The 25,841-nt window shown below is 50.3% G+C and overlaps 2 protein-coding genes across 3 annotated transcripts in view; one reads left to right on the top strand and one right to left on the bottom strand.

The window, feature by feature from the left end:
• The first annotated feature begins 259 nt into the window (after positions 1-259).
• On the top strand, positions 260-6,286 carry DONSON (DNA replication fork stabilization factor DONSON). Its single transcript, XM_048292140.1, has 10 exons — positions 260-1,052; positions 1,370-1,450; positions 2,293-2,496; positions 2,579-2,757; positions 3,478-3,656; positions 3,733-3,856; positions 3,975-4,079; positions 4,449-4,647; positions 5,502-5,702; positions 5,939-6,286. The coding sequence occupies exons 1-10, from the start codon at positions 405-407 to the stop codon at positions 6,074-6,076; spliced, it is 2,058 nt and encodes a 685-aa protein (XP_048148097.1). The 5' UTR covers positions 260-404; the 3' UTR covers positions 6,077-6,286.
• Positions 6,287-8,019: 1,733 nt separating this feature from the next.
• Positions 8,020-25,841, bottom strand: part of SON (SON DNA and RNA binding protein) — a 35,719-nt gene continuing 17,897 nt past the window's right edge. The window contains exons 5-12 of one of the 2 annotated variants that reach the window (XM_048292061.1): positions 25,588-25,728; positions 24,169-24,360; positions 19,848-19,958; positions 19,212-19,328; positions 12,056-12,203; positions 9,268-9,336; positions 9,078-9,193; positions 8,020-8,344 (exon numbers count right to left, since the gene is read on the bottom strand). In XM_048292061.1, the coding sequence (XP_048148018.1) occupies positions 8,186-8,344; positions 9,078-9,193; positions 9,268-9,336; positions 12,056-12,203; positions 19,212-19,328; positions 19,848-19,958; positions 24,169-24,360; positions 25,588-25,728 (1,053 nt within the window). In that variant the 3' untranslated portion in view covers positions 8,020-8,185. Of the gene's footprint in view, positions 8,345-9,077; positions 9,194-9,267; positions 9,337-12,055; positions 12,204-12,938; positions 13,019-19,211; positions 19,329-19,847; positions 19,959-24,168; positions 24,361-25,587; positions 25,729-25,841 lie in introns of those variants that run through there. The other variant, XM_048292069.1, reaches the window with a different exon arrangement.

Consider the following 25,841-nt stretch of genomic DNA (forward strand, 5'->3'; position numbering starts at 1 on the left):
CTTGCGTGCTGCAGTGCAGCCTCGGAAAGGAGAGGTGCTTTGTGCCTGTGTGCACACACGGTCCGGAGCGCGTGAATCGGCAGGGAGCCCCGCACGGGTTCGGAAGCCTTGTACCCAGCTGTGGAGTTTTTCCCTGATGTTGCTCAGTTTTGCTTCAATGTTTCCAAAACAAAGCAGATGAAACAAGAAATTAACAAGTTTAAAAACCAAGGACAGCAAGTGACAAACCTGCAGGTGAAAGATTTTTTAGTAGTATCATTTTTCTTTTATTCTATCTTTTGCCAGTAGAGATGCTGTTCCTAACTACCTCTTTATGACTTTTCAGCCACATGTATTTCTAATTATACCTTTCTAGTATATGTTATGCCGTTTAAGACCAGTGTACAACAGAATAGTGCAATCAAATGTGGTTTCCTATCCCAAGTAGATTTAAAAACTCGTTTCTTTATCCCAAACAGACTAAACCCTGTGGGTTTAGTGTCACATCTCACACAGCTGGGCCCGTGTGGCGATGCTGCCGCAGCCGAGCCCAGCCCTTGGGGCCGCTGTTCGTGTGCATTTGGAAGCGCACGGACACAATTCCCAGCCCCGTCCGGCTTTGTGCTTCATGTTCCTGTTGCCTGTGCGGGCGGAGCGGGGCCGGCGGGAGCCGCGCTCCCCTCAGAGCCCCTGAGGGCGGCAGCAATGGCGGCGCCGCTCCCTCAGCACCGCCCCGGGGCGGAGCGGGCGCGTTTTGGCGCCAAGGCGAGCCCGCAGCTCTGTCCCGGCTCTGCTCGGCCATGGCCGCCCCCGCCGAGCCCGGGCCCGAGCCCGGCTTCAAGAAGCCGCCGGCGCTGCTGCGGCTGAAGCGCAAACGCCCCGGGCGGAGGAGCGACCCCGCCGCCACCGTCGAAGCCGCCGCTGCCCCGGCCCCGCGGGGCCCCTCTGCGGCCGCCCGCCGCCGCAACCCCTTCTCCAGCCTGGACAACGCTCCGCAGCGGGCGGCGGCCGCCCCTCAGTCTCCGGCAGCGGCCCCGGCGGGCGGGGATCCATCGGCAGCGCCCTTCTGGCAGGTGGGACCGAGCCCCGGCACCGGGGTCCTCAGCTCTCAGCCCTCAGACATCGCCGTCACCCTCAGCTCTCAGCCCTCAGACATCGCCCGAAGCCCCTTGGAAACCCAGCCCGGGGGTCGCCCCCGCCTCCTCCAAGGCCCTGCTGGGCTCGAGCTGCTGCTCAGCGCTGGGTGCGGACCTTGTGCTCGCCTGAGCGGGGTTTGTTTGCAGCCCGGGCTGCTGAGGATCGCTCGTGAAATGTCACTGCAAGGGTAGTTTTTTAAATGATCAGCCCTGTGCTTCCTTTGTGCTGTGCCTTATGCTGCTCTTTAATTCAGTTTTTAGAGCCGGCCTGTGAAGAGAAGCCCTCCAGGAGAGTGGAGCCTGCTGAAAGTTCCGACACACTCGCCCTAAGCAAGGTATGAAACAGCACATACTGCTGAAAAGATTTCAGCTGTTCTCAGGGCTGAAACTGTTTAACTTGGTATTTGGTGGGCCATCTCTGTATAAAAGAATGTACTAAAACGTCAGTATTCAAGGAAATTTCTTACACTGATATTTCCTGTGCTGGTGACAGCCTTTTAAACCCAGCCTTCTGCCTGACCTCACTGCTATTGTAGTTCCGTGGACAGAGGTTATTGTATTTAAGTTTTATTAACATGTTGACTATAATTTTACTGTTTCTTAGTTTTATATGTAGTTGAGATGAGGATGTTCTTCACCTGGTAGACCTCCTGAAGTCTGTTTTTAAGCTACAGAAATGGAGCACTTCATCAGGCACGTAAGAAAGAGAGAATTCCTGAAAACCAGCCCTTGAAATTGAAACAGAGTTTCAATAGACATTGTCTAATGTTGTTCTAGGTACAGAAACTGAAGTTCAAACTAAATTAGAAGGATAGAAAAAAGAGAACAAACTGTCCTGGAGGTGCCCAGGGCTTTTTTCAGCATATTACGTTACAGTCACCAGGAGAGGGTGAAATGAAATAACCATTTTGGCATGGAAATTCTTGTCTTCATAAACATCAGGCTTAGGACTTTTTTGTTTTAATCATCTATCCTTTTATTTGTTCCTAGTTTGTATTGTTGGAAGGACTAGTGAGTGAAAGCCCTCTCATGTGGTTTTATAGGCAATAGAATGGAATATTTCTATTAGAATGTGGTACTGAGTGAAATAATCAAAATAATAAACTGTGCCTGTGGTTCAGCCTGTGAACAGGTTTAATTTTCTGTGAGTTAACTGATGCTATTTCTGTTTGGCCAGGACCTTCATTCACCTCTTGCTGTACCCAAAGTTCCCTCCTCGCCAAGGCAGGAATTCCCTGCAGACTGGAGTATTAAAACACGGGTTCTCTTCATGTCCTCCCAACCCTTCACCTGGGCAGAACATCTGAAAGCGCAGGAGGAGGCGCAGGGATTTGCTCAGCACTGCAGAGCTACAGAAACCAGCTTGCCCCAGAGCGTGCAGGTGAGAGCTGGGCGGGTGGCTGGAGCCACAGCTTTGTTTCTGGCAGCTCTGCTGTCCCCCTCAGACACTCTTGGATCCCCAGGAGCCCCAGCTGTGCACGGAGCTGCGCTGTGCCTTCCAGCAGAGCCTCGTGTACTGGCTGCACCCCTCGCTGCCCTGGCTGCCGCTGTTCCCCCGCATCGGGGCAGACAGGAAAATCGCCGGAAAGGCCTGTCCTTGGGCACAGGATGAGGCCCTGCAGCAAGTGCTCATGAGTGACTGGTAAGTGCAATCCAGCTACTGATGGATTGGGTGAGAGTAAGACGAGGAGATTTTAATTAATCACAGAATCACAGGGTGGTTTGGGTTGGAAGGGACCTTAAAGATCATCGCATTCCAACCCCTGCCATGGCAGGGACACCTGTTGGGGTCCCTCCCCTGCCGTGTAGCCCTGGGAGAGGGGCCCTGAGGGCACAGACACGGGGCTTCCCTGTCCCTGCTCAGCCTCGTTCCCATTGGTTGGTTTGTGTTCCCTGCGCGGGCAGAAGGACCCTTGGTCCCGTGACTGGAACAGTTCCTCGGCAGAGCTCCGGCCATGCGGCTGGAGAAATAAACATCTCTGAAACAGCTATCAAGAATCTGTCTGTCCGTATATATTTCCTTTCCACGGGACTCCTGGTTTGATATATGCGTGTTGCAGGATCCCCACTGCAACAGACACCTTCTGCTATCCCGGGGTGCTCCAAGCCCCAGTGTCCAGCCTGGCCTTGGGCACTGCCAGGGATCCAGGGGCAGCCCCAGCTGCTCTGGGCACCCTGTGCCAGGGCCTGCCCACCCTCCCAGGGAACAATTCCTGCCCAATCTCCCATCCAGCCCTGCCCTCTGGCACTGGGAAGCCATTCCCTGGCTCCTGGCCCTCCATCCCTTGTCCGAGTTCCCTCTCCAATACATCAGTAGGAGAGAATTGCCTGCTGTGACAGCGCTGTTTATTCCCATTGCCAGGTCCGTGAGCTTCACCTCTCTGTACAACCTGCTCAGGGCCAGGCTGTGTCCCTATTTCTACGTGTGCTCGCCGCAGTTCTCGGTGCTGTTCCGTGCCGCGGGGCTGGCGGGCAGCAGCGTCCCCACGGCCGCCATCGCCCCCACCACGCGCGGCCTCAGGGAGGCCATGAGGAGCGAGGGTAAGAGCAGCTGGGGCTGCGTCACCGATACAGGGGCTGGGACAGAACCTTCACTGCTCCCTTTCCTCTGCCCCAGGCATAGAGTTCTCCTTACCTTTGCTTGAGGAAAGTAGAACCAGGAAACAGAAAAACTCTGAGGAGAGTTTGGGAACAGAAACCACTGATGGCCTCGGAGGGGGCAGCGGTGTGGAGGATGCAGGGTAAGTAACAATCTTGTGCAGTGCTGGAATTCAAGGGCATCTCCAGGCTCCTGCACAGTCCATTTGGAAAACCTTCCTCAGAGGTGCTGCCCTCCTAACACTGATCCTGTGTCTCCAGTGAACCAGCTCCCAGTGATGATGATGATGATGGAAGTTTCTCTTGGCTTGAGGAGATGGGAGTCCAAGACGAGGTGAAGAAACCAGATACTATTTCTATCCAACTGTATCCTTCCTTTGATCTTCCAGATGTGTGACAGTGGGAAGCCCTGCAGCTGTTACAGTGCTGTGGTACACATTTAAGTTCTCTAGAAGCTTTTGAGAACTGTTTTCCAAATATGAATCCTCACATTCCTACATGTTATGAGGTACTGCACATTTTTTTTAGTAACTCTGCAGGTTATTTCTAGGAATTGAAGCCAGGATTAAGATGCTGCTTAATATTTGAAGAACAGATCTGGATGAGTGCAAAGCTTGGTGGGGTTTGGTTTTGGGGTTTTTGGTCAGACGGGGCGTGGGGGGTTCACTGCTGAAGCTTTTTGGCACATGGATGCTTTCCACTGGCCCGTGGTTTTCCCTCGACTCTGCTCCCAAGTCGCAAGGAGAAGCACGAGGTGCAGGTGGATCACAGACCCGAGTCGCTGGTGCTGGTGAGAGGCAGCAACACCTTCACGCTGCTGAACTTCCTGATCAGCTGCCGCAGCCTGGTGGCCGTGGCGGGGCCGCAGGCGGGACTGCCCCCGACGCTGCTGTCCCCGGTGGCCTTCCGGGGTGGGACCATGCAGACGCTGAAGGTAAGGGACACATCTGGCTCTGGGAAGGGGAAGGAAGTGGTTTCCTCACCCAGGGGATCAGACCCTGGCTTGGTGGCATTTCCCTCAGGCACCGCAGCGGAATTTTTGTGGCTAAAGCCTGAGTCAGCATTTTGTCTGCAGCACAGCCTGTTCCTAAATCCTTACAACACATCCCCGTGCTAAACTGACATCCCAGCGTTCCCTTTCCTCACCTCCCGAGAGAGAGGAGGCTGGGCAGAACTGCCCAGAGGGAAAATGGTTGTTAAGGTTCTCCCCAGATCTTGTGGGGTCTCAGACTATCCCAGCCCCTTGCACCAAGGAGCCCCTGAGCCACAGCTCACCAGCTGTTCCTGCAAGGAATGGTTTGGATTGGGAGGGACCTTAAGGATCATCCCAGTCGCACCCCCTGCCATGGGCAGGGACACCTCCCACTGTCCCAGGCTGCTCCAAGCCCCAATGTCCAGCCTGGCCTTGGACACTGCCAGGGATCCAGGGGCAGCCCCAGCTGCTCTGAGTACCTTGTGCCAGGGCCTGCCCACCCTCCCAGCCAAGAATTCCTTCCCTATATCTAACCCAAATTTCTTCCCAGTAGGAACAGGATGAGCTACTTGTTTCACCAGAGAAGTTCATCCTGTTCTTTTGCACTTCCCTGCACCATCCCTGCAGCATTCCTGCAGTCCAGGGGGTACATTTTAGGAGTTGTTACAAGGACGGTAAAACCTCATGCATTGCACAGTTGACAATATTGAGAAGTGTTTCTATTTTCAGTGGGCCTGTGGCACTGCAGTGTCTCAGCTGGTGAGAACTCGTCCTTGCTGTGGTGAGTCCAGCACTAATCGCTGTTCTGCCCTCAGGCTCGGAGCATCAGCGGCCGTGCCCGGGTGCAGGGGGGCTTTGAGGACGTGTTCAGCCTGGAGGTGCTGGGGCCCATCCTGCCGCACGCCCTGCACGCCCTGACGCTGCTGCTGGGCCCGGCGCAGCGCGGGGCCTTCCGCGCCCTGCTCAGCCCTCACGAGCCCAGCGCCGCCTTCAACACCCGCGCGGCCCCGCCCCAGGTGAGGGCACACCCGCGGCCCCGCCCGGGAGGGAGCGGGGAGCGCAAACCGGGGCGTTCCCTTCGCGCAGGGCTTGGCACCTGAATGCCCGGGATCACCACCTGCAGCCCCTGGGGCTTGTCCTTCCTCAGCAGCGGGGTAATGGGAAACGGGGAGCTGCCCAGCGGGATCCCAGTGACTGCTGGAACTACAGGCACCCTACAGAAACACTCATTCCGTGTGTGTCCCCTTCACAGGAAGCTGTGCACCAGGATCTCCCTGCCTGTGGGCTGCATCCCAAGACTTTGGAGCAGCTGAGCCAGTGTCCAACTCTGGGAAAATCATCCATCCGCTTGCTGGAAATGAAGGATTATGCCTACACCTGGAAGGCCTAGGAATGCTGGTCCATGGAGCACGATGGTCCCCCCTGGGTGCAGGTGCTGAGCTCCAGGCAGAGCGGGAGGGACACGAGGGATTGACATGTCCCAGGGAACTGCTGCACATGAACACTTCCAAGGGCTTTGAAGGAAAGGAGGGGAAAGGCCTTGGACATCTCCTTTTTTATTGAAGAAAGTATTTTTTAAATAAAACTTGGTTTTATTGGTCTGGTTTGCCCCTGGCAGGTCGGTGTTCCCCGTGCACACACACACCTTCTGTTCCAAGGATGGAATTTCTGCTCCTGCTTGGGGCAGGAACTCATAACCCGTTTGGAACTAGAACCTTCCCCAGGGCAGGGGATGGGAGCAGATGAGCTTTAACAAAAGGAACAAAACAAGTGCAGGGGGTTGTACATTCCCAAATTCGATTGTGTCCAGCTGTGAAGCTGGAGCTGCCATGGAGAGCATGGATTGAAGAGAACCCTGAGCAACTCTGAGGTTTGAGCTCTGCCAAGCCACTGAGTGTGGTCAGGAGCTGCTCCCGCCCCCGGGGTGGAGGCAGACACTCCCCCAGCACTCCCAGAGTGCATCCTCCCACATTTCCCGGGGATTTCACACCTCCCAAGCAGTTCACAGGGCGAGGACAAGCTCCTCACGTTTAGTCAGAGACCGAAGGCGAGATGCCAAAGGGAAAAAAGTTTAATTCAAGACAACAACGTCCATGAAATGAAGATCAACTGAAGCATTTCCAGAGCGCCTGGACAGACTTGGAGGGGCTTTTCTGTCTCCAACCCCAATTGCTGCCCAGGAGACACCAACCTTTGTCTCTGCAGAGCAGTGAGACTCTGTGTTCCGTGACGCTGATGGGATACACACGGCTTCAGGTACCGGGAATTCCTCAGGCCAAAGGTCCCTCAGGTGAGGCCCGAGCAGCCTCGCCGGGTTTGTTCCTGCCCCAGACCCAGCTCAGGTTCACACCTCAAAGACCTGTCTGGGACACGCACCTGACCGACCCCAGTGCAGAAATCCTGGCAGCTGCTCCCAACTCGGGTCCGTCGGGGAGCGTGCACTGCCCTTTGCAACCCCACAGGCACACAGATAAAGAATAATGCTTCTTAAATAAAAAATAAAATAAAAAGCAGGAAAAGCTTTCTACATCCTCTCCGCTGTCCAACTGCCCAAACTCTGATCAGGCTCCTTCAGGGGAGACAATCCTTATGGAAACATTTCATCCTAAGGAGTTATTTTGTAGAAGTTCAAAGCAAGCAAAAATAACCAGCCCTGCTCCTGCCATCCCAACGGCTGTTGAGAATCCTCACAAAGCCACTCCTAGACTATGTTTCTTGCAGAAGGCATTTTGGCATATTTGAATTCCTGCTTCCTGGCTTGGCATCCATTGGAATTACCGTTTACTGACCAGGGGTGAAGATTATGAACTTGTGCTGCTTTATTGACCAAGTTGGGTACAACAATTGAAGCGTCATTCTACCCCCTCCCTCCCCCCAAATCCAGTTGTAGATCTGTTAAGAGTTTAAAATTCACATGAACCACAAATCCGTACAATCAGCATCAGGCAGTGGATTCACTGGTTGGGAAGAGCAGCCCCAGGCCCCCTCCTGGGGACATGCAGGAGGCTGTGCCGGGTCACGTCCGAATCTCCGCGTCCCTCTGGAAGCGCCCGCGGGCTCGTCCGGCTGTCCTGGGGCACAGGTGGCACCGAGGGGCAGAGCCCGGGTAGGGCCCTGGGTGTCCCCGGACCCGCCCAGCAGCACCTCCTGCGCCCAGGGAATTCTGCAGCCACTACAAAACTGTGTCAAAGGGTCAACGTTCTGCTGGGAGAGGAACTGCAGGAGCTTCAGCCAAGGATCTGGATTTCTGATGCCTCCAGAGTCTGTCATCTGATTTAGTCATTTAAGAAATAATTACATCACTAATGTAAACAATATAAACATACCAAAAACTAAGTATGATTTAAATACATTTGGATGGTACAAAAGAAAAACCTGTGGGTGTCTGTACAGTTTTTACAAGGTGGGAATCGCCGATGTATTTACAACATGAGAGGGGCAAATACCATTTCTTGTGCAGAGTAAAATGCTCGGAACCAGTGTCCCAGTAAAGCCAAGCTTAGCGGTGTGAGGCACTCCTGAACATGGTGGTATTGACCATGCTTTCCTTTGGTACGAGTCCCATGGCCTGCAGCGCCGCCGTGGCCGCCGTGGCTTTCGCGTGCTTCTTGTTAAGGCTGGCAAAGGTGGGCCTGTACTCGTTGCCATTGACTCTCACCTGGCACAGGGGAACCAGGGGTTAGCGAGGGGGACACGGCTACTTCAGGCACACTCTGGGCAATTCCCCTTCAGGGACACACAATCCATGGCTGGCTCTCAGCACGGCCATTTCAGGGGATCCCACCATGGTTTGGGTTGGAGAGACCCTAAAGCCCATCCCATCCCACCCCTGCCATGGGCAGGGACACCTCCCACTGTCCCAGGCTGCTCCAAGCCCCAATGTCCAGCCTGGCCTTGGGCACTGCCAGGGATCCAGGGGCAGCCCCAGCTGCTCTGGGCACCCTGTGCCAGGGCCTGCCCACCCTGCCAGGGAACAATTCCTGCCCAATCTCCCATCCAGCCCTGCCCTCTGGCACTGGGAAGCCATTCCCTGGCTCCTGGCCCTCCATGCCTTGTCCCCAGTCCCTCTGCAGCTCTCCTGGAGCCCCTTCAGGCCCTGGAAAGGGGCTCTGAGCTCTCCCTGGAGCCTTCTCTTCCCCAGGTGAGCACCCCCAGCTCTCCCAGCCTGGCTCCAGAGCAGAGAGGCTCCAACCCTGGGGTCAACTCTCCCCAGTTCCCAGATTAAAGTGCTCCAGGGACCCGAGATGGCCGTTCCAGAAACAGGACTTGCACATTCCAGCACCAAGACGGCTCCGCCATCCTCAGCCAGCCCCGTGAGGTGTTTCTATCAAACAGAAACATGGATTTCATCCCTGGCACACAGGAAGCAGCACAGGGCAGCCCAGACCCACCTTGAAGATGAAATGTTTGCGGTGATCAGGCCCACTGTCGTCCACCAGCACGAACTCGGGGGGCGTCCACCTCCTCTTGTTGCAGATCTCCATCAGCGCAGACACCGGGTGCTTCCCTGGCACACAGACATCCCAGGGTTAATATCCAAGCAGGCCCTGGGAACTGCTCTATTCTAGACAAGAATCTCACCTGAAAGATCCTTCATCACCACGTAATGGCCGGACCTCTTCTGGGCCTTCTCTCCCACAGCAACAAGCCCTGCAAGCAACACAGTCACGCTGACATTCCTGATTCCCACCTGATTCCTGGGTCTCACCAGCAAGGCAGGAACAGGGATCAGTGGGAACACCTGGAGACTCCACCTGACTCTCAACCCTCCACCTTTTTCCCTCCATTCCACTCATCCCATTCCTCCCTAAGGCTCCAGGAAGACTCTGAACAAGCCAAGAGGAGAAAACTCTGAGCGGTCTTCCACAAGCCAGAGAACACCTGGTTTTCCATGGAAACCTGGTTTTCCATGCCCTCTTTGGAGAAAGAACGAACAAGAGAGAAAGTGAAGAACATTCTCTTGCTGTTTTGTGCAACCCAGAGCAAACCCCTGCCTTCAGTTTGCCTCAAACACAGGGAGCACGTGAAGTTCCCACTATCCAGTAATGTCCCTGTGTGCCCCTCCTGCCAGCAATGACACCACAATGATCCCCTGGGCTCTCTGCATTTACCAGTGCTCCAGCAGCCCAAGCTGGGGCCTCCATCCCATCTGGGAACAAAGCAGCAGAGCAAACAGCCCCAAAGGGATGCAGGGAGCACAGGCTCTCCTGGAGTCACCAGCAAACACCAGAGCTCAACGTTCTTCTCCTGAAAATCTTACAAGACTGAGAAATAAAATGAAGAATTGCCAGAAGTGGCTGAAATTCCAGTGACTGTCCTTGAGAGAAACTCAAGTTTCTCCCCAGGGATTTTGCCACTCTCAGACTTCAACCCTTCAATATTCCTTTGTTTCTTACCTCAAGTTTTCCTGCTGTGGCTTTGGTGAATAAAGACAGGGAGATACTGCAATTGCTGCCAGTGTCTTCCTGTTCCTTCAGCTTTTTTGGGTGGCATTTGGGTTTGTTTTGCTTTACAGGAAAATCCTTCCCTCCTTACCAGATACTCATCCCAATATTCCTGCAGCTCCTAAGTAGGGACTTTCCAAGGGGCACAAAGCCATCAGACACAACCTCTGAAGGAAAGGCCGAGGGTTTTCCCCCTTACAGAATTTTAAACCCAAGCCAACCGGATTCTCATCCTTCTCATCAAAGCTCTCTCCCTGTGCCTGAGCCACTGAAACTCCATCTCCTGTCTCTGGGATCTCAACACGGAATTTCAAACAAGCTGCAGCCACCTGAGTCACTCCCTGGCACACTGCACGTGCCCGGGACCAGGAATTGTATTTTATTGGGGGAGTAAGTCAAAAAATGTATCATAAATTCCTTACAAAACAAACCTGGGTGGTGGGTTAATAACAGCCTTCCTGCCAAACATTCCTGACTTTTCTTTAAAACTACACAGAAGTTTAAAAAAAAAAAAAAAAGAAGTATTTTTTAGCCATTTAATCACCCAAGAACACAGATGTCTGAAGAACTACTTGTCCTAAATACATGATCCCTTTCCAGCTGCTTCTCTGTGAGCAGGAAACCTCCTGCCCCTCGTCTCCCTGTGCCACAGACCTGCTGGCCCAACAGCAGAGAGAATTCTGCATCCAGGCACAACCTGTGTGGCAACGATCAGGTAAAGCTGCACATGAGCGTAACTATTTCAAAAGCAGGAAATCCAAAGCAGAGCCCAGCTGCCTTAAGGTTATCCCTGCTTTCAGATAACTCTCACAGACCAGGAGGAATCCTTGGCAATCACTGTCACCAGCCACCTTTGGGGTTTCATTTCTTTCTTTACACAGAAAGGTTGTAAAGAAAAACGTGTGAGAAGTTTGGTCATTCCAAGCTCAATTCTGAGCAGTGACAAAAGCCAACACAAGCCCTGAAATCCCAGAATGGTTTGGGTGGGAAGGGGCATCAAAGCCCATCCAGTGCCACCCCTGCCATGGCAGGGACACCTCCCACTGTCCCAGGCTGCTCCAAGCCCCAATGTCCAGCCTGGCCTTGCAATAAAAACTCTGAGTGTTTCCATCCTTTGATATGAGATGGGATTGAAGGTTCCCAGTGGAGAAAATATATTCAGAACAGCAGGAGTCTGACCCACAGTCAGTGTGGAGTTGTTGTTTTGTTCCATGCACAGCAGAACAATTAAATCAGAAATCCTGACTGCTGGAATTCTGCAGCTTGGAGTTAAAGCAGTCAGAACATGGAGAGGTGTTTCAGATGGGAAATTTCCACCAGCACTCAGCACACAAACCACAGTGGCCAAGCTGAAGGAGCAGCACCACTGCCTGGGATTCACTGCATGGTTCTGCTGGATCAAGTGAGCTCTCCCCTGTGGCCATGGACAGGAAACCATGGAAAACAGGTGAGGTTTCCATGTAAAGTGGAGGCTAAAGCTGCCTCTGGAACCAGCCCTGAGCATGTGCAGAGATGCCTTCAGCAGGATCCAACTGGAGATGAGCAGCAGGGAAATGAGGGACAAAACAAAGGACCAGAATCCACTGGGAAGTCCCAAATCCCTGAGTGTGAGACACTCACAAAGCTCAGCTTTGGGCTCTCAGCTCTGTCCTCACCCCAGTGTAGAACTGACCCCACTACTCCATCTTCTATCCCACCCTGTTCCTGCTCCAGCCACTTTCTCCAGACCAACCACTGTGGCTTTTCCACAAGGACAAAGCTTTGGACAAAGCCCAGGCCTTGGCAAACCTGAGGCAAAATCCCAGAATCTGTTCATGTTCCAGTGAAGCCACCCAGAAAACACCTCTGACTTCCAAGGGCCTCTGCCATCTCCAGGCAGCCACGAGAGCTGAGAAGCCACAAGACATTTTTAAGGCAGGACTCACCTTTCCGATCTGTCTTAAAATCCACCATGATGGGCTCGACGCTGCCTTCCTTGTTCTTCCCAAGCCCTTCTCCTTCTCTCCAGCCCATCTTCCTCATCAGCTGAGCTCCCATTCCTCCGGTTACAGGGGCTGCTCTTAAGAACTGATCCTATCCAGAAAAAGAGAAGTAAAACAAGGCCTAAAGTTAGTGCTGGGATTTTAAATAAGAAGTGGGAACTTCCAAAAAATGTTTCTAACAACTTTTCACAGACTCAATTAAAAAAAAAAAAAAAAAATCCACCTGAGCTCTGTGGATTTTTAGCCCAAACCAGTGCGTGGAACCCGGAATTCACGCGGACACACGAGACACAAATCAATGTTTGGCAAAAAAGAACAACTTAGGAAAAGTCTAAGGTGATCCCAAAGTGGCAGTGACCCTTTGCAGACAGATGTGTTTAATCAAGCGACAACCGTCCGGTTCTAAACACTCTGCTCTGATCCCAGAGATCTCCTCAGCTCGGGAAGTGGGAACTGATCCCCGGCACAGCTGTGCCAGGGGCACCTCCTCGTCCAACAGAACACAAGCACATTTAGTCATGACATTCACAGGCTGTTTAGGCGTATTTAAATCTAAAAAAAACCCTCTCCCCACCTGATTTATTACACAGCAGTTGCATATTCAAGTTCTACTCTGAAATTCCACATGGAACAAACAGGTTTTGCTTTCCCCTCTCTTTATTTTAACGGAAAAAGGCGCTTGGCCCCCCAGTTTAGCAGCAGCAGTCGTCACATTCTTTCAAATGAGCATTAACAAAAGTTGTTAAACGGTGAAAGCTTATCAACAGAAAGTTTAAACATCTGCTTTGATGTAAAGAACTGTAAAAACTCCTTAAATGTTACGTACCTAGGCCTCGCTGGCCGCAGTGTTGTGAATAGTAGGGCTGGCACTGACCGTGGCAAGAAGGCGGCTACAAGGATTTGACCCTGAAACAAGTTTCCATATAGAGGGGTGAAAGTTCACAGGTTATTCTGTGAACTATCATCTCTCGTGCCCCCCCGCTGACCCCATAAGCAAGTCAAGCATTTCCATCACAGCAGAACCTTGCTTGCCTTCCCAGACACAAGGTTAGAGCCCGGCACGGGGCGGCCGTCGGACACTGCGCGGAGCAGAGGCGGCCCCGGAGCAGAGGCGGCCCCGCAGAGCTGGGCAGGGCTCGCTCACTGCCAAGGCACATTCACACAACACTCGGGTTTCTGCTTCCTTTGGAGCTGTGCTTGCAAGAGCAGGAGTTTCCCAGAGTTCACAGAATCATGGAATGTCGTGAGCTGGAAGGGACCCATCAGGACCACGGACTCCGACTGCTGGCCCTGCACAGACAGCCCAACAATCCCAGCCCGGGCGTCCCTGGGAGCGCTGTCCCAACGCTCCTGGAGCTCAGCACAGGCCTGGGGCTGCCACCACCACAGGACTGACGGATCCCTGGATTCCCAGGACTCCCAGGTGCCTGGTTTCCATTTGCAGGTAACAACGCCACAGGTGCTCCTCTGGCAGACCATGTGTTTGTCAGGGATTTCCAACACACGACTGTGTCCAGCCCCGGCTCTGGAGGCTGGCAGGAAGTGTGACAGGAAAGCCTTGCTGGAGGCTGTGCCAGGAATGCTCCCAATCTCTGCCTATGCCCAGGAAATCCCTGTCTGGATCCACATGGATCCACGCGGCTGGAGGAGCAGAGCTCGGGCTGCTGCAGACCCAGCCCCTGGAACACAACATCTACACCCCTCCACAGCCTTTCCCTCACTTCCCAGTCCCTCCTCCCCTCTTCTCCAGGATCATCCCATAAGAGGAGCACTCCCAGGACATGAAGGCAGGCTCTGGAGCCGGGCTGGCTCCCGCTGGGCAGGGCAGGATTTGGGATCCCCGGCTGTTCCAGCACCACGGGCGTGTGTTCAGTTCACAAAGGACACAGCGCAAGCTCCTGCTGAGGTCACTGCGGGCTCACACGGCTTTCCCAAACACCCGGACATGTCCTGACTCAGGGCTGGAGCGAGGACAGACCAGAACCAAAGCAGCCTGCTCCTGGTGAAAAATCCAAGCCCTGAGCTCCTACAGAGGAATTACCAGAGCCTGAACAAACTCCACAAACTGGAAATGGAAAGAAAGTTCTAAGCTCCAGAGGGCAGTTTGTTAAAGCACCTCTTCCAGGGGTGAATTCAGGATTCTGGCGGGGTACTTCAGCAGGAATTTTGTACACTCTGCTGACTCTTCAACTTCACCAATAGAACCAGGACAACAATGACTTCCAAATTTATTATTATTAATAATAATTTAATTCCAGAATACACAAATACTTGTGCATCCCACTAAAAGGCTAGAGGAAAGAATTCTGGTACCAGTGGGAAAGGAGCCAAGAGAAGCCCACTTGGACTCAGCTCACTGAGGAAGCGAAGGTCTGCAGCAAGGAAAAGGTTCTTTCATTTTGATTCTGGTTTGGCTTTTTTCTTTTAATAACAAAGTGAAAGTAACCTTCTAATGCCACCTGTACATTGTATTTCTTTATAATTTGATGACAGAAACTCCCCTCAGCCCATGATTTAATGAGGGGGGGTAAAACTGGTGCTGGGTTTGGAACTCACTGGAAACCACAGAAGTAACAGAAATGCTCACAAAAACAGGAAAGTGAGAGCCACAATTCTTCTAATTTTAAAAACCATCCAAGGCTGAGTCTCCCAAAACTCCTGAGCAGCTCTGGCCTTTTGCAAATACAAATTAAAGGGGACAGAACAGAAGAACCCCCAGGTTTCTGAGCATTTGGTTATTGCTGTCAGAACTAACTCAGTATTTACATAATCACTTCTCTTTCACTCACTAATCTTGAGACAGCCTGCAAGACAATCTGATACCTCTTTCCTTTTATTTTGAGCTCTAAATTCCATGAAATCCCACTTCCATTCCACCAGCACACGGAGACACTAAAGGGCCACATTCTTGTGTCAGCACTTGCTTTAAAGAGAAGGTAAAACCCGACTCCTTCAGAGGGTTTAGAGCAGTTTTGATTAACTTTCTTCCTGATTCTTCAGGCTGACTCTTTGGAGCAACAATTTCGGAAGCAAAGACAACTAAGCCTTGGAGGCAGGGCGGGGGTGGCAGTTCAGGTACAGCACAGGGCTGCACTAAAGGCTGCTTTGAACTCCAAGGAAGTTCAAGTTCCAGGAACAAGCATCGCTTTGGAACAACTTGTGCCAGGCAGCAGAATCTCCCATGGAATCACAGCATCTCTGAGTGGGAAGGGACCCACAAGGACCATCCAAGCCCAGCTCCTGGCCCTGCACAGACACCCCAGCCATCCCAGCCTGTGCATCCCTGGGAGCGCTGTCCCAACGCTCCTGGAGCTCTGACCAAGATCTGACCCCTGTGGCACCTTGGGGGGATCCTGAGGAAGGGAATTTGGGCTGGGTGCTGAACTGAAGATGCTCTGGCCCTTTCAGCAGCAGCCACATTCCCTCCCACAGGCAGAAGGAGGAATCCCTTGCTGAAGACTCCCAGCAGATGCCTCACAAGCCCTGTGTTCCAAGCACCTGCAGGTGCTGCTCTCAGCTTTTGCACAACAGCAGGGGAAAAAGGAATGGCTGGAAAAAACAGCAGTCAGAGGACTGGAGGGAACCAGTCCAACAGAACTCGCCTATTTCAGAATCATGGAATCCCAGAATGGTTTGGGTTGGGAGGGATTTTAAGGATCATCCCATCCCACCTCTGCCATGGCAGGGACACCTCCCACCGTCCCAGGCTGCTCCAAGCCCCAATGTCCAGCCTGGCCTTGGACACTGCCAGGGTTGCTTTGGGCACCCTGTGCCAGGGCCTGCCCACCCTCACAGGGAGGAATTCCTTCCCCATATCCAGTATCTAATGAGCACAGAGCTGTTCTGCTTTGCCAGGTGACCCTGGCTCCCAAGGAAAGCTCCCTGTTCCCAGCAGGAACACCAGGTCTGGCTGAGGGGCCTGGCTGGAAGCTCAGCAGTCCTGCAAGAGGCAGCCACAAGGCTCAGCTTTACTTCCACCCTGACAGGAGTTCTGCTCTGCTGTGCCTGGAAGAATGGAAGGGAGGCTTGCACTTTCCAGAACTTTCTGCATCCCAGCACAAGTGAGTGACCCAGCAGCTCCCCAGGGCCACCCTTGAGCACAACCCCGGGGAGCAAGTTCAGGCTCCAGAATTAAGCTGATAGATAAATCCAGAACCAAGTGGTGAGTCTGGGAAAGGGGGAGTAAATAGACCTCAACAGAATTTGCTTGGAAATACAAAAAATATTTGACCAGTTGCTCTGACATTTCTTCAGCAGCACAGTGTGTTTGGAAGGAAGAAGGGAATAAAAATAGAAGCAACCTTCAGAAAAGATGAGTCACATTTGTGAACTGATTACACTGATGGTGACAAACTGAAACAGAAGCCACTTTTCAAAAGGGAAAGGTGAGATTGCTCCTAAATGCTTTATATCTAACACCACACCACTCCTTTATGGACCCTGCTCAGGCCCCTGCACGTGAACACCATGAATTAGTCCCCAAATTAAAAACATAAACCTTATTCCTACTTGGTGTCCCCACCCCAGTGCTCCACATGAAGCACTGCAGTACCTAATTGCCAAACAGATTCCAGGCAGAGTTTGGTTTGAGTGCATATTACCTCTCCAGAGTCATTGGGAAAGGACAAAAAAAGGTCAAATCCACGAAATGCAAAGTGAAGACAGAGCTCAGCCAACAAATTCCCCAAGTCCCTTCCTCTTCCTGCCCTCCTGACTCAGCTCTCCTGTTCCACCTCCCTGCTGCTGTGGTGATCTCTGTCACACCCAGTGTCTGTGCTTGCTCGAATTCTTTATTTCCTCAGAGCCAAATTAAGTGGCTGCCACGGGCTCAGTCTCTGCTGGATGGTCACAGCTCCTCTCATGGCAAATTCCCAAGGGAAATGCCTTCAGCAAACAGCCTCAGCCAGAAACGTGCATTAATTCACAGACACAACATCCCCCAAGGAACTCCACAGCCCTACTTGCAGATAAAAATCACAGAAACACAGAATATCCTGAGTTGGAAGTGACCCACAGGGATCAAAGTCCAACTCCTGGCCCGAGTGAAAAATACAAGGTTATTTTAATGTTAAGATGCAATTTTTAGGCCAAAAAGGGAGCACAAGCCTGACTCCTCAGTGCTACACTCAGTAACTGACAATTGTTACACAACTTCAGGTGCCCAAATAACACACAACCAGTACTTTGCATTTCATGGGTGGTTTGCATTCCTGTCCCTGAGAAAGATAACATGGATTCAGAACCACATCCCTACTTCTTCCTGTGAAATCCTCCTGTAGCCACAGGAGGACTCCACATGAAGGTGGCTGAGGCTTTCCCAGGCCCTGGCACTCCTGAAGCCCCAGGGCACTCCTGAGCAGCTCTGGGCCCTCTGGGCTGTCACGGAGGGGGAGCCTGGCAGAGCAGGAGAGCAGCTGAGGAATGCCAGAGCAGGAAGAGGACTTTGTCCTCGCCTCCCTCACCCACCAACTCCTCCTGTTCCCCACAGGAGCCTCCTCTGTGCTCAACCCCAGAGCCTGCACTGCAACCACAGCACGTTCCCAGCCCTGGGAAGGGCAGGAGAGCTGCTGCTGGCTCACTGATGCCCAGATCCAACAAAATGTTCCAGCATTGCTCTGCTCCTCACAGCAGTCGTGTCCACAAGCACAGACCACACTCTTCTCCCATTTTCTCCCTATGGAGCATTTTGCTGGGTTTGTGTTCAGTTTTTTGGCTGCTGTTTTGGTTTGTTTAGTTGGGTTGTTTTAAAGCAGATCCCAGAGTGAAGCTGGAAAACCAGGAAAACACACCTGGCCCTTTCCACTTCACTTCTGTGAGCAGCCCCTCCTGTCACTGCCATCACAGGAGACCCCAGGGAGGAGGTCTGGGAAAGAGCTGCTCCCTTTTCACGGCCTTGGGAACCCACTGCAGGTGCTGCAGACAGGGAGAACCCTCCCCTCACAGCCCTGCTGATCTCCTTTCCAAGCCTCCCAGTGGAAAAGCTCCTTCCTCACCAACACATCCCTGTGCTTTGCAGTTCTAAATTCCTCTGCCAAGGACAAGGATTGTCTTCACCAAAGGCAGCATTTTGTTACAATCTCAGTTGTTCATAATTGTTAAAATCTGATTTTATCATGCACATTCTGCATCAATACTGACAAGATCCCAAAAGATTCCCATCTGGCCAGTGACTCAAATCTGTGTTCCCTGGCTCTCTGCACTGCTTGGTATGAAGTGGAAAAACAAGGTAGTGAAACCTGGCAAAAATTTAGGATATTATAATTCCAGACTTTTGTGTTCAGCTGACACCAATTTTTATAGAGAATTCCACCTAAGCCTCAAATCTGACCTCCCAGTTGGGAGAGTGTCCTAACCCAACCAGATACAGACTCAGCTGCATCACCTGCAAGGCTGACCAGATTAACTCATTATTCCTTGTGCCTGGAAGGTGGATGTTGCTTGAACTCCTCAGTTCTACTTCCTGACAGAGCACCAGAACAGTGTTCACTGGCAAAGATGCAGCTTGACTATAATGTATAAACCACACGGATGGAGGACGCACCACACCCCAAATCAGCCACTGATAACCCACAGCAAGAGGGAACTACGGCACTATATATAAATAATAGCAGGGTGATAGTGACTTATTAACTGCAATTCCTCCTTTAACCCTCCACACCTCTGGCTCCCAGAAAACCCTGGTGATCCAGAGAGAGGCAAAGGAGCAACCAGAGAGAACCAAGGCAAACACAAGGGCAGTTTGGGACTTGGTTCGCTGAAGCCGATGCCAAAAAATGCTGACTTCAACAGCAGCGGGATCAAAGCTTGCCTGATGTGTCCCGGTGCCAGTGAGGCAGTGAAGGATCTGCCACTGCCAGCACAGCAGCACCAGCCATGTCCTGTCAGTGGCAGGCTGTGCCTCGCCGGGCACACCTCGCTGGGCACCGTCACAGCCTCGGTGACACCGAGGGCTTCGACCCAGCACAGACAGGGACTGAGCCCAGCCTGCTGCACTGGGCACATGCTCTGCCACAGGGTAAGGCACTTGTTCAGCATTTTGCAATCCTTGACTGCTCTGTGAAGTGTGGTGCTGAGACAGGAGTGTCTGTGTCACTTCTACCTTTCGGATCCACGCCTGGGGCCCGCTGTTGGTGAGCTCGTCCGAGGACAGGATCTGCGCTCCGGTGCTCCCCGTGAACTGCCCTGGGATGGAGTTGGACTGAGCCCAGGCGTCGATCTGCAACAGCAAAACCCAGTGTAAGACCAACACAAGCATCTCCACACTTTCCTTTGCAATTCTCTGTCGTCTCTCAGTAATTTTCACATCATGTTGTTGATATTTGGTGTGTTCACTGACACTCAGATGAAAGCAGGTGCTCCCAAAATCTGAGCATCTAAATGGTCACCCTGAAGCCTGAGCTCCAACTCCAGCGAGTTCATGGTTTCCTCATCCCCAAAACTGTTGAATCCATTGTTTTGGAAAGAATTATCTACATCTGTGCTGCTGAACTACAGTACAACTTCAAGAAAAATTAATTTGGAATTATGTTTTGGAGTGACTTGGGCAAAAACATGGAATACATGAAGAAGCTCAGGAAAACTCAGAGTTAGGAAGTGCAAAACCAAGGCAGAACTTCAAAACACGGACCCATAACTGGGTTTTCAAACTTCAACAGGTGAGAAAAACCAGCTGCCATGAAAGGAAAACACTGATTTTCTTCAAGTCCCCCAAAATGCTGCTGAAAGCCCCCCTCACCTGCTCCTGTGCCCGGTTCAACATGCACATGGCCTCCAGGTCAAAGGAGTTCTCATTGAGCCTTTTCTGGGCCACTGCTCTGTCGTTCATGGCTGTGGTTATGTCCACGCACTAGGAGGAAAAAGAGCACTTGTGAAAACACAGCAGAGCACAACAATGTCCACTTGAGCTGGAAAAAGCTGCAGGAGAATCAACGCTACCAACTGGGGTTACACAGTGAATAGTTCGTTTGGCAAAGAAATAGGCAATGTGATGAAAATCCTGGGACTACTTAAATCCACACAAGATGGGCTTTCCTGAACAAAGACAAATCTGAATTTAAACTATGATGCCCTGGTAATTTAAAATCATCTGTACACCCAAAACATCCAATCATTAGTCTTCTAAGAACTATTTGTCACAAAAAATTCTGGTGTGCAATAAACAGAGAAGCATTTTACTGTTCAAGGAGATCTTCTTAACCAACAGAATTAAATGCAATTTAACTAAAAATTCATCCAGAGTTGTTCACATCAGCACTCTGCTATTAAGTCACACCAAAACTTGTCTGCATAAAAATAATTCCAGCATGAATCAGATGCATTCCACAATCTTGACTTCAGTGTTTCAAATTTCCATCTTCAGACTCAACCAGGAGGGAAGGGAGCTGGGAAGGGGCTGGAGCCCCAGGAGCGGCTGAGGGAGCTGGGAAAGGGGCTCAGGCTGGAGCAGAGGAGGCTCAGGGGGGACCTTGTGGCTCTGCACAAGTCCCTGACAGGAGGGGGCAGCCGGGGGGGTCGGGCTCTGCTGCCAGGGAACAGGGACAGGAGGAGAGGGAACGGCCTCAGGCTGGGACAGGGCAGGCTCAGGGTGGACAGCAGCAGGAATTTCCCCATGGAAAGGGAGCTCAGGCCTTGGGAAGAGCTGCCCAGGGAGGTTTGGAGTGCCCATCCCTGGAGGTGTCCCAGGAAGGGCTGGAGGTGGCACTCAGTGCTCTGGGCTGGGGACAAGGTGGGCACGGGGCACAGCTGGGCCTGGCTGGGCTGGGAGGGCTTTTCCAGCCTCAGGGATTCTGTAAAACCAGGCTGTGAGCTCACAGAATCCACTGCTTTGGAAAGAATTATCTACATCTGTGCTGCTGAACCACAACAAAATATAAAGAAAAATAAATCTGAAACGATGTTGCAGAGTGACTTGGTGAAAACATGGAATTCACGAAGGAGCTCCCTGCAAACCTTCACTCTGGGCAAAGCCATCGGGACAGAAATCCACAACATCTGGGGCTGTAAAAATATAACAAATTCTGGCTGGTGTGCAGCTGTTTTATAAAATCCTTGTGCCCTGCTCCTCAAAGGACATGCATTTTATGGATCATTCTCACTGGAAAGCAGAAGGGGAAGAGTGTGCAAAGACAAATGGAATTTCTGGACATGTGACAGAAGCTGGAAGGGCTGGGACTGTTTGAGGCACAGAAGAAACCCAATGATCAGAACAGCAGCTGGAACATGCACATCAAGGTGATGGGTTAATGTGAACTTCATTTTCATTTGCTTGGTAAAAGCTTTGCCTCTTTTGTTGTCACTATCTCAACCTCAGCCTCTCACCCATTTTGTACTAAAGGGCCAGCAGGAGAAACTGAAACTTCTTTAAAACTGACTCAGCTGAACAAAACAAACATTGTTAAACCACAACCCAGAGTCCCAGGAACCTGGTCAAGAATTTAGTAAATACTGAAAGGAAGAGACAGATGTGAATATCTACAATGGCACCAAACACAGGAATTGCTTTTGTGCTCTATAAAATCTGATTTTAAGATGTGAGGTTTTTTGCTGGTACTTAGGACAAAAGGTGTTTCTGTTGGGAAGATCATTGCTGGAATATCTGGCACTGACCAAGACAGAGCTAAAATCCCACAAGCCCAGGTGCCTATGGACTGACTTCAGTGCTTCTTTCTTGTCACAAAGAACATAAAAAAGGCACAAGAAGAATTAAAATATCACCTAACAATCCCCTCACACAACAGCATGGACGTAAAAATGCCTGTTTAAAATGTACACTGGCAGAGTTTTTAAATTTCTCTCACATACTTTAAATAGTTCTTTAATTTTCTGTTTGTGAAACAGGTCCAGGAGATAAATAGAAGTTCTTCTACTCACCAAAAGTTTCAATCCAGCAATACACAAAGGCATGGAAGCAGTCCATGAAACCACAGGGGACCACTGCCATGCCAAACAGGTCTATCAGTGCTTTACCGGACTGGGGCCTAGCAATATTCCCTGCTGAGTTAACTCCCAAACACTTCTCCATTTTGGAGACCATCAGGGCTCTGTGTTATGTCAAGACACTCGATGGCAGCTTTGGATCTTGAAAAAAAAATAGATCTCTGCTTGAAGTGTGAGAAGTTGTTGTTATTACTGAGTCAGGAAAACAGTTGCAAGTGAGGTGCTGTTCTCTCCCAGAGCCCTCCTGGCTGATCCCCCTTTCTCAGACTTGTCCCCACAAATCACAAATACTGAAGCAAGCAGGACGTGGCTGGCAACAAAAAGCAGGTGTTTTACACACTCTAGAGATGCATTTACCGCACCCTCAGATCCCAACAGCATCTCTGCACGAGTCACCTGGGATAATCCAACCCTGCCACTCTACACTTCCAAATACTTCTTCCTCGGAGGTCTCTGCCTGCTACAGACATGCTGAGCCTTCAGATCACTCCAGACCTTTCCCTCCACCTCCTACTACCACACACAACTACTGTAAGGCACCAGGTTTTATTAAAACAAGCTGTCAGGTATTAGCAGGGTTGTTTCAGACTAAGTCCATAACTAATATGTGAATTAAAACACAGCAATAAAACCAATTGTGTGGGGTTTGATGTCAAGACCTGCAGCAGAACTGTCACAGTATTGCAAAATCAGCAACAATGAAGGGAGGTCAATTCTAGGTGAAACTTCCTAAAGTTCCAAGCACCCCCAGCTCTCTACACCCCCAGCAAAGGAGCTGATCTGCCTCATGTTGCTCCAAGGGAGCCATTTCCACCACAGAGTCCTCCTGAACACTGAAAGAATTAAGCAGAGAAGCACTGTGTTACCTGTCAAGGCTCCCTGGAGAAACACACAGCAATCTGTACCTGCACTTCCCAAACCCCAGGGGATGGTACAGCCTGCTGGGAGCTAACGCCCCTGAAATCACCCTTAACACAAACCAAGTTAAGGTAAAGGCAAATAAAAATATTTATTTACAAAATATAAAAACAGACAACATAGTTACATTCATAAAGGTACACACAACAGGAAGGAAAGGAAGTTATGTTAAATATATTTACTGCAATGAAACTGGGAATGACATTCTACACAAACATCTCAGTGTCTCCCTGGAGCAGGAGAGCCCGAAGTGCAGCTCCCACCTGCACTGAGGGAACAAGGTGCCCAACCATCAAATTCTGAGGGATTCCATGAAAATGCTATATATATAATTAATATTCTCTGTGCTTTTGGTGCTGTAAAAGACCCAGAAGAAAATTCCTTCTGTGCCTGTAGAACATCAGAAAGGTCTTGAGAAACAAAACACACCAAGTGCCGAGATGGCTTTGGCAGAAATTGATGGGAAGGCTCTGGGGTTTGGCTTTGGAAGGTGTGAGAACAAGGCTTCAGGTGCACTGAGGTAACGTCAACCCAAAAATATTAACACCTCTCTTAAATATTTAATTTACTTAATTACACCCACATCCCCCTCCCTCCCCCCCCCCCCCCCCCCCCCAAAAATGTTCTTTGGAAGAAATTTCAAGGGGAAAAACACTCGCTTTGGTTTTTTTAGTTTATTATCCATACAATTAGATTCTCCTTTGGAAGGCCACGTGCAAGACAGCCATGGGAGAAAATGTGACTGCAAAACTAAAAAATCAATACATCCAGAGGAAGTGAAAGTTTTAGCAACTACTTACAATTTTTAATGGATTACATTGCCATGGGATGTTCTTTTTCTAAGACTGGTGGGACAATTGTAATTAGCACTATGTACATTATTGTGCAAATCTCAAGGTATTATTAATTAACCTCTGCAGGAAACTGAACAAGGAAGTTTTTTTCATCTTCTAGCTACAGTTTAAGTTCTGTTGAGACCAAGAAGTCACCAGTTGCCAGAAGCAAGATGGGTACAGACTGTTTCCACCACTGCCCACATGAGCATCCCCAATTTGCAGAGCTCAGCTCCTTAACTTAGTGCATGTTAGGCACTACCTTTTAAGTGCCTTTTTGGGTTTTTTCCCAGACTGCAATTTGGTACCAGACTGCCCAGGGGATGGTTTTGGTTTTCTTATATGATATGCTTTCCTTGCCTTCCTTACCTCAATGGCTGGCTTGGGGAAAACATCATCCTTGCCGTCGTCTTTGCCGTTTTTGTCCACGGGAACCCACTCTCCATACACACTGTCTGCCTCCTTCTTCCTATGCTGAGACCCAGAGGAAACAGGGAATTCCTTGGACAGGCTGACCTGATTTTTTGGTTGGGGTGGTGGTGCTGGTTTTATGCTGGGAGTCTGAAAGAGATAAAATGAGAAAAAATTAAGACTTGAAAACACACAAGAGTCACGAGGTGGTTTTGTTGCAAACACCTGGGATTTGGTTTTCACAGAACACTCATCCTTCTTACTGCAGAGTAATAAGCCTTTATAATTAATCATTTTGGCACAAGTGGCCTACAAATTGCACTGTAAGAGAAGATGAAAAATCCCTTAAACCAACCTCAGCAACCTAAAATCCCTGACCCCCCCTCTCCCAACTAACACCATCACGAGAACAATCTCCACCTGCCACACAGGTTATTTTGTATGGAAAGCTCCAAGGTAAAATCCTGGGTGGCAAAACATTGCCTGTGATCAAAAGCTCCACATGAGCAGAGAGAAAGCAGCTCTCAGCATTTGGGTTTCTAATTCTGGGCTATTTTTAGCAGCAGCCTGAGCCTCTGAGCAGACAATGTCTATGGCCTTGTTGTGCCTGGTGTTGTTAATACATTAAAAACCTGCAGAAATCCCTGCCAGGTTCCCTTCCCAGCAGCACACACAGCAGGCAGCATTGGATAATATTGGATAAACCCCTAAGAATATGGATGGGACTGGTTTTAAGAGTAGGAGAGAGAAAGAACAAAACTGAAAGGGTCAAAAACCTGTCCAAGAGGCAGAGCAGCCCATAACCACTATAGAATATTCCTCCTCAGAGCCTGCAAGAATTCCAAGGTTTCTTGAGATCCACTGTAGCCTTTTCTAACAATACAATATAAAATCTAAATCCATTTCTACCTGCACCTTATGTAAATGTGCATTACTGCCTATTTTGTGTACACCACAAGCTATACATATTTATACAAAAACAGGAATGTTATTTCTATTTTTGCTGAGCATATTAAAGCTTTTTTAGTGCTTTATACCCTGCAAAATCAGAACAGACGATCATAGGCACAATGCCACCCCCAAAAATAAAATTTAAAAAAACCCACCCACCACCTCAAAAAACCCCAAACCCCAACAAAACTCAAACAAATTCTAATCCATGCTTCAAAGCATTTGCTTCCCAGATGCATTTAAAGAAACACTCACAATTTCACCAAGATTATCAATTTAATCTTGATAGAATTGGGAGGGTTTCTTTAAATTGATAAAACTCCAAATTTCACCAAGATTATAAACCCTGATAAACTTCTGTAGAACTACTTGCATTATTTAAAAAGAACCAGGATTTAAAGCATTGGAAATTAAAGTAGCACTCACACTTAAGTTGAAGAAAATGGGTTTGGGTTCACTCAGTTTAAAAGGATGGTTATAGAAGGGACGTTCTTCCTCCTCTTCATCAGAAACATGAGGCTTGTTCACTATCACATCATCAGTGCTCTGAGCAATCTTCTTGCATTTCTGAAAAATACAACAGAGAAAAATGTCAGCTCTGAGTAAACCTGAACTTTCAATCCAAACTCACAAAGAATATTTTTATCAAAAAAAAGTCGTTTTCTTTACTAAACCAGGAG

The sequence above is a fragment of the Corvus hawaiiensis genome, chromosome 2 (genome assembly GCF_020740725.1).
Source record: "Corvus hawaiiensis isolate bCorHaw1 chromosome 2, bCorHaw1.pri.cur, whole genome shotgun sequence".
NCBI classification, from domain to species: Eukaryota; Metazoa; Chordata; class Aves; order Passeriformes; family Corvidae; genus Corvus; species Corvus hawaiiensis.